This window comes from Lampris incognitus, chromosome 7, assembly GCF_029633865.1.
Source record: "Lampris incognitus isolate fLamInc1 chromosome 7, fLamInc1.hap2, whole genome shotgun sequence".
Taxonomy (NCBI): domain Eukaryota; kingdom Metazoa; phylum Chordata; class Actinopteri; order Lampriformes; family Lampridae; genus Lampris; species Lampris incognitus.
Window position 1 is genome coordinate 11,402,464 of NC_079217.1, and position 9,032 is coordinate 11,411,495.

Consider the following 9,032-nt stretch of genomic DNA (forward strand, 5'->3'; position numbering starts at 1 on the left):
CGTGCAATTGAGTCAAGCCCGCGCGCTCCTTAAGTGCAGGTGAGTCTCTGGGTCTCCGCGCAACCCCGTAAACATGATGTGGAAACCAATAAAAAAATAAAGCCCAAAATGGATTCTTTCATTAGAAACCATATTATGCCGTGCCAGCTACACCTATTGTCCTGGCCGTGCTCGGCGCTTCCTCGTGGCTATGGGGGGGGGGAGGGGGGGTATCACGGTGTTTATTTTTCCACTTAGCGTCTGGAAACCGGAGCAGAAACATGTGCGAGCTCTCGCCCCCTTTTTGACATTCTGCTGAAAGATTCCTCGGGTGATATTTTATTGCCCCCCCCCCGGTGTGGATTATAAACCCCCGCGGTGCCCCAATGAAAACGCAACAGCAAAAAAAAAACAAAAAAAAAACCTCGCGTCTCGCGCGCTGTGCCCCCTCTTAGCACATGTCGTGCACAGGAAATCGGCCCCTCTCATCACTCGCGGGCGTACAGAGAGCCCTCCTGTTTCCCTCCGAACTCTTCCTGCCCCTGTCCTGCCCCTGTCCTGTCCTGTCCTGCCCTGTCCTGCCCCTGTCCTGCCGGGGGGACGGACTGCCTGCACACTGGCTTACTCCAATTGGGTAACGTTGCAAAAAAAAACCCCGGGCTGCTTGATAGATAAGGGGGTGGGGGTGGGGGGGTCGCTCTTCTCTGGAGCTGTGAGTTTGTGCAGCTCTTTACTCGGAGCAGGATGTCTAAACAGCAATTGGATGCCCCCTCCCCCTCCCCCCCCCGGAACAAATCTTCCAGCGATGATCAAGTCAGATTTATTTTGTTGTACTTGTACTGATGTGGCGGCAGTTGGAGAGGCTCCTCTCAGTGACGGCGCTCCCCCGAGATTGTTGTGTAGTTCGTCACGGCGACACACAAAAGAAAAGCTGAAATGCCTACACCGATGAAATGGCGTCGCATGTGCGGGAGAGCGGCTCTGTGTCCCCTACAGCCAGCGGCGCAGCGGAGGCGCTCACACGGTTTACAGCAAATGTGAAACACCCCCCCTCCCCCTCCCCCGTGACCCAATGACCCGGAACCCCGCTTCCTGTGAGCGGAACTGAAAACGTCCCCCGAATGACGTTGTGCTACTTACTCTGCAGTTTGCTGCTCAGATCATAAATCCAAGGTCAGTTAAAAACTCCTCTAATGCTGCCATTGTTACCGTTAATCATCATCATCATCATCTTCTTCCTCGTCATCAGTGTGCAGATTACACCAAGTCATTTGGGGAGTCCCTCTTTTTGCAAGGAGAAATGCCCCCAACTCAGTAATCAAAAGCTCAGTGATCTGATTCAGTTTTAGACCCTGCCCCCGGTCATACATTTTGGGTTCTTTAGGGGGGCTCACAGGCTTTCAGGGGTGCCCACCTCCCCCCCGACCCCTCTTAACCCCCCCCCAATAATTGGCATGTTGTTCGTCATCATTTTTGCCATGAGACACCATCTCTATGACAATAAACACAAGGTCGAGAGCTGATGTATGCTTCAATTCAATTTTAGAGCCCCCCCACCTACCCCTAAAAAAAGCAAAAGTGTATCATGGGGGGGCTCAATGGGTCTTTCAGGGGTGCTTAGACCCCCCCAGGCCCCTTTTACCCCCAATAATTGGCATATTGATCATCATCATCATCATCATCACCTGTGTGCGAATTACAAGGATGGGGGGGTATCTGTCTTTTTATCATAAGACATCAGAATCGTCTCCAACTCAATAAGAAAATACACGAATGCCACTGTAGGCTTCAGCTCACCGTTATGGACTGTTGTTACTTTAGGGGGGCTCAAAGGTCACTCGGTTGTGCTTAGCCCCTCCAAGTCTTCCCCTTCCCCTGTAATTCGCACCCCGGTCATCATCACCATTGTCATCATCATCATCATAAGCAGCAGCAGCAGCGTCACAGACGCCACCGTTTAAAAAACTTACAGCTATTCGAGTGGAAATCTTCTGCTCGCCCTCTGAGTTTGGGGTCTTCTGCTCCCCGTTGGTCCTGTTGTACTCTGGAGGCTGCTGGGCGGACCCTCGGCTGCCTTTGGTTTTCCTGTTCCCGGGTCCCTGGTGGACGAGGTTGAGGAGGTGGAGGGTGCTCTCGTGCTCCCGGTCCGAGGTCTCGGCCTGGCCCCGCCGGTAGCGGTTCTCGCAGGTGGAGTGGTGCCTCCTGCACAGCTCGATGCGGGCTCGGAGACGCTCCACTATGGCGCTGTGCAGCTGCGGGACGGCGGAGCCCCTGGAGGCGGCGATGCTCCCGCTCACCCCCCCAGGCATCGACCCCATGCCCACCGCTAACATGGGTACGAATCCCCCCGCGGCGGGCTGCGCGGGAGTCGCTTCTCCCATGCCCGCTGATTCGAGACAAGTTCGCACACGCACACGCACGGCACCGAGATCCACGGAGCTCTTCTTCTTCTGCTGCTGCTGCTTCTTCTTCTTCTTTTCTTTTTCTTTATCGGACCACGACGTGAGCATGGAGGGAGAGGAAAACCGATCCGTGGTCTACGCTGCCATGCCTATATATGAACATATCGACCCTCGTGTGTCGGTACGCGCACGCGACGCCGCCGGATCAGCCCCGCGGTGTAATACAGAACACAGTTGACGCGCACGCGACGCCGCCGGACGCTGTAACGCGGAACGGCGCCTCTCAAACTTCGCCGCTCAGCCTCCGGAGAGACGCGTTCATGGTGCGACAATCCTCTCTCAGTCAATTGGAAGACCGCGTCGGGCCGAACTTACCGTGCGCAAACGGCTTCGGCACGTCCCCGGGACCCCCCCGTCAGCCCGCTGCGCCCCGCGCCGTCTCGCGCGCGCACTTCACGAATGAGAGCCGAGAGCGGACGGCCAACTATAGGTGCAAAGTAGACCGGAACCGTCATCAAAACCACATTCTGGGAGACAAACCCGCGGAAAAACTTCCAAGACTCACGACATGTCCCGAAAGCGTTGCCTCTTCTCCCCCCGTGCGACTGCGGCGTGTCTGGTTTGCAGAATGCAAAAAGAGAAAAAAGCGAAAAGCGGCGCGGTCGAAACGCTTGAAACCATCGCGATCCGTCTCGGGTATTCCGCTGACATCGGCTCGTACGAGTGGTGCACCGAGGCGATTGCGGAGCCACTACAAGACTCTCATTGTATGAGCATTCCTCTTTGGACATGACACGCATATTAGTGACGGCGGCGTCCAAACGCGCACTCTAGCGTCGGGAAGCGGGAACTACGCGGAGCGGAGCGGAGGCATTCCTGTTTGTCTGTTTAGCCGCATGACCCCGTCCCACTGCCGTGCAGCTGGATCCTACAATTCCAACGGAAAGGCATTAAAACTGCCGAAATTCCAACGGAAACACGTCATGAAGCTTAATATTCCGAGAGGGAGGAATTCTAATCTGTGTAATCCCGACAAAAAGGCGCGCGGAATTCTAAAATGCAATATCTATCTAGCTTTCTATCTATCTATCTATCTATCTATCTATCTATCTATCTATCTATCTATCTATCTATCTGCCTGTCTGTACATCAATCCGTCTATCTGTCTGTCTGTCTGTCTGTCTGTACATCAATCCGCCTATCTATCTATCTATCTATCTATCTATCTATCTATCTATCTATCTATCTATCTATCTATCTATCTATCTATCTATCTATCTGTCTGTCTGTCTGTCTGTACATCAATCCGTCTATCGATCGATCTATCTATCTATCTATCTATCTATCTATCTATCTATCTATCTATCTATCTATCTATCTATCCGTACATCAATCCGTCTATCTATCTATCTATCTATCTATCTATCTATCTATCTATCTATCTGTGTACATCAATCTGTCTATCTCTATCTATCTATCTATCTATCTATCTATCTATCTATCTGTACATTGATCCTTCTATCTGTCTACCTATCAGTACATTGATCTATCTGTCTGTCTGTCTGCATATATCTATCTATCTATCTATCTATCTATCTATCTATCTATCTATCTATCTATCTATACATCGATCATCTATCTAACTATCTGTCTGTCTGTCTGTCTGTCTGTACAGCAATCTGTCTAGCTCTCTCTATCTATGTCTGTCTGTCGATCCGTCTATTTACCCGTCTGTCTATCTATCCGTCTATCTATCTATCTATCTATCTATCTATCTATCTATCTATCTATCTATCTATCTATCTATCTATCTATCTATCTATCGTCTATCTATCTATCAACACATTGATCTATCTATCTGCATCAATCTGTCTATCTATCTATCTGTACATAGATCATATATCTGTCTATCTATCTATCGATCTATCTATCTATCTGTCTGCATCAATCTGTCTATCTCTATCTATCTATCTATCTATCTATCTATCTATCTATCTATCTATCTATCTATCTATCTATCTATCTATCTATCTGTCTGTCTGTCTGTCTGTCTGTCTATCTATCTGTCTGTACATGTATCTATCTATCTATCTATCTATCTATCTATCTATCTATCTATCTATCTATCTATCTATCTATCCGTCTGCATCAATCTATCTATCTATCTATCTATCTATCTATCTATCTATCTATCTATCTATCTATGTATCTGTACATCGATCATCTATCTATCTGTCTGTCTGTCTAGCTCTCTCTCTATGTCTGTCTGTCAATCCGTCTATCTATCTATCTATCTATCTATCTATCTATCTATCTATCTATCTATCTGTCTGTCTGTCAGTACATTGATCCTTCTATCTATCTATCTATCTATCTATCTATCTATCTATCTATCTATCTATCTATCTGTCTATCTCTATCTGTACATCTATCTATCTATCTATCTATCTATCTATCTATCTATCTATCTATCTATCTATCTATCTATCTATCTATCTGTCTGTCTGTCTGTCAGTACATTGATCCTTCTATCTATCTATCTATCTATCTATCTATCTATCTATCTATCTATCTATCTATCTATCTATCTATCTATCTATCTATCTATCTATCAGTACATTGATCTATCTATCTATCTATCTATCTATCTATCTATCTATCTATCTATCTATCTATCTATCTATCTATCTATCTATCTATCTAGATCAATCCGTCTATCTATCTATCTATCTGTACATCGATCATCTATCTGTCTGTCTGTACATCAATCTGTCATCTCTCTATCTATCTGTCTGTCAATCCGTCTATTTACCCGTCTATCCGTCTATCTATGTATCTATCTATCTATGTATCTATCTATCTATCTATCTATCTATCTATCTATCTATCTATCTATCAATCAGTACATTGATCCTTCTATCTCTATCTACTTACCTACCTATATATATATATATATATATATATATATATATATATATATATATATATATAGTGCATCCTGAAAGTATTCACACCCCTTCACTTTCCCCACATTTTGTTATGTTACAGCCTTATCCCAAAATGGATTAAATCCCTTTTTTTTCTCATCAATCTACACACAATACCCCATAATGACAAAGTGAAAAAGGTTTTGCAGACATTTTTGCAAATTTATTAAAAATAAAAAAACTGAAATATTGCATGTACATAACTATTCACACCCTTTGCTATGACACTCAAAATTGAGCTCAGGTTCATCCTGTTTCCACTGATCATCCTTGAGATGTTTCTACCTCTTGATTGGAGTCCACCTGTAGTAAATTCAATTGATGGGACATGATTTGGAAAGGCACACACCTGTCTATATAAGGTCCCACTGTTGACAGTGCATGTCAGAGCAGAAACCAAGCCATGAAGTCAAAGGAATTGTCTGTGGACCTCCGAGACAGGATTGTATCGAGGCACAGATCTGGGGAAGGGTACAAAAAAATTTCTACAGCTTTGAAGGTCCCGAAGAGCACAGTGATCTCCATCATTCATAAATGGAAGAAGTTTGGATCCACCAGGACCTTCCAGAAGGACAACCATCTGCAGCACTCCACCAATCAGGCCTTTATGGTAGAGTGGCTAGACGGAAGCCTCTGCTCCGTAAAAGGCAAGTGACAGCCCGCCTGGAGTTTGCCAGAAAGCACCTAAAGGACTCTCAGACCATGAGAAACAAGATTCTCTGGTCTGATGAAACCAAGATTGAACTCTTTGGCCTGAATGCCAAACGTCACGTCTGGAGGAAACCAGGCACCTCTCATCACCTTGCTAATACCATCCCTACAGTGAAGCATGGTGGTGGCAGCATCATGCTGTGGGGATGTTCTTCAGCGGCAGGAACTGGGAGACGAGTCAGGATCGAGGGAAAGATGAATGGAGCAAAGTACAGAGAGATCCTTGATGAAAACCTGCTCCAGAGCGCTCAGGACCTCAGACTGGGGCGAAGGTTTATCTTTCAACACGACAACGACCCTTAGCACACAGCCAAGACAAACGAAGGAGTGGCTTCGGGACAAGTCTGTGAATGTCCTTGAGTGGCACAGCCAGAGCCCAGACTTGACCCCCATTGAACATCTCTGGAAAGACCTGAAAATAGCTGTGCAGCGACGCTCCCCATCTAACCTTACAGAGCTCGAGAGGATCTGCAGAGAAGAATGGGAGAAATACCCCAAATATAGGTGTGCCAAGCTTGTAGCTTCATACCCAAGAAGACTTGAGGCTGTAATCGCTGCCAAGGGTGCCTCAACCAAGTACTGAGTAAAGGGTGTGAATACTTATGTACATGCAATATTTCAGTTTTTTATTTTTAATAAATTTACAAAAATTTCTACAAAACCTTTTTCGCTTTGTCATTATGGGGTATTGTATGTAGATTGATGAAAAAAAAAGGAATTTAATCCATTTTGGAATAAGGCTGTAACATAACAAAATGTGGGGAAAGTGAAGGGGTGTGAATACTCTCCGGATGCACAGATATATATATATATATATATATATATATATATATATATATATCTGTGCATTGATCCTTCTATCTGTACATCAATCGTCTATCTATCTATCAGTACATTGATCTTTCTATCTATCTACCTGTCTGTCTATCTATCTATCTGTCTGTACACCTATCTATGTATCTGTACATCGATCATCTATTTGTACATCGATCATCGATCTATCTAGCTGTCTGTCTGTACATCAATCTGTCTATCTCTATCTATCTATCTATCTATCTATCTATCTATCTATCTATCTATCTATGTCTGTCTGTCTGTCAATCTGTCTATTTACCCGTCTATCTAGCTATCCGTCTATATCTGTACATCTATCTATCTATCTATCATTTCTGAGGCTGGTCAGAGAATCATGCGAGGGGTGGTGGTTGTATTGTATTGTAGTTTGTAACTTCCTCTCACTTCTCTCTGATCACCTGGATGAGGATTCAGACCAATCACAGAGCCCGCCTTACAGCAGGTGTACTGATGCCGGTCCGATCATCAGCGTTGGTGCTTGTGGCCCAGTAGATGGAACGTCCAATGGGTTGTGCTGCAGGTATTGGGTGGTGATTGTTGGTCAGAGAGAGCTACCTCACCTGTTCACTTTGTATTCTAGTGAAAATAGCGCTTGAAATTCGACTGAAAATGGATAAAGCTATCAGCAGTGTCTCAGATCTAAACACGGAAACACAATGGCAATAGAGCCGAACCCACAAAACGGCGGCCACCACGGGCGTGTTTTCCCCTTTGCATTATCTTTTTCTGCCGTGTTGGTCAAGGCAAATGTTCTGAGGTGTTTTGCATGGTTCTCGTTCTGATAAACCTGGCTTAGAAGGAGACCGATACTCTCACGATTGAAGACATAAGTTGCCCCCCCCCCCCCACCGACATCCAAAACCATCTGTATTTTGTTGATGCGAACACAAGTAGTTGCATTTTCTTACTTTCACAAACGGGGGCAGCAGCCGTTCAACGACTGTGCATTGCCGCCTCCACTAGAACTGCCTTGGTAAACAGTGACTGAAACTATAGTGCTCTTTGGTTTTACTCTTGACATTGCGGCAAATTGAACGGCGGCAGAGTGGCCCAGTGGTTAGTGCTGTCGCCTCACAGCAAGAAGGGCCTGGTGTCCAACCTCGGGGGTCATCCCAGGTCGTCCTCTGTTTGGAGTTTGCATGTTCTCCGGGTGCTCTGGTTTCCCCCACCATCCCCCGACTGAGGCATGGCAAGTTGGTCCCCGGGCGCTGCTCCTAACTACACAGCTCGGATGGGTTAAATGCAGAGGAAGAATTTTCCCAAGGGGTATTTATCCATCCATCCATTATCTGAACGGCTTATCCTGCTCTCAGGGTCGCGGGGATGCTGGAGCCTATCCCAGCAGTCATTGGGCGGCAGGCGGGGAGACACCCTGGACAGGCCGCCAGGCCATCACAGGGCCCACACACACACACCCGTTCATACCTAGGGACAATTTAGTATGTCCAATTCACCTGACCCACATGTCTTTGGACTGTGGGAGGAAACCGGAGACCCCGGAGGAAACCCACGCAGACACGGGGAGAACATGCAAACTCCACACAGAGGACGACCCGGGATGACCCACCAAGGTTGGACTACCCCGGGGCTCGAACCCAGGACCTTCTTGCTGTGAGGCGACCGCGCTAATCACTGCGCCACCGTGCCGCCCCCATGGGTATTAATAAAGTAGTGTAGCGAATTAGGAGGGCAGCCCGGGTACCGCAACAGCCAGGACGCGAACTCGGATTTCCCGCACCACGGGCGACAACGTTAACCAGTCGACTAAAGGGTCCGCCTACTTATCCATGCGCGTTACACCCCCCCTCCCCTTTCGGGAAGCGCGTCCCTGCGCTTCAGCATATCACCTCCCTCACGCCACTGAGCGCACGCGCTTCCGATGACGTCGCGGTCTCACCATCCCACTTCTGACAACAATGTAGCGAATTCGGGGGGAGGGGGGGGGCAGCCCGGCCGGACCGTCACAGCCGGGACGCGAACCCATATCTCCCGCACCGCGGGCGATAACGTTAACCGGTCGACTAAAGGGTCTAACGGGTGTACTTATCCATGCACGTTACAGTAGAAAAAGAAGCTCCATCACCAAAACATGGTTGAC

At 47.2% G+C, this 9,032-nt stretch overlaps 1 protein-coding gene across 1 annotated transcript in view; it reads right to left on the reverse strand.

The window, feature by feature from the left end:
• Positions 1-3,109, reverse strand: part of zmp:0000001236 (mastermind-like protein 2) — a 42,117-nt gene extending 39,008 nt beyond the window's left edge. The window contains exon 1 of the mRNA XM_056283857.1: positions 1,950-3,109. Coding sequence (XP_056139832.1) covers positions 1,950-2,489 — 540 coding nt within the window. The 5' untranslated portion in view covers positions 2,490-3,109. The remainder of the gene's footprint in view (positions 1-1,949) is intronic.
• Between the last annotated feature and the right edge of the window lie 5,923 nt (positions 3,110-9,032).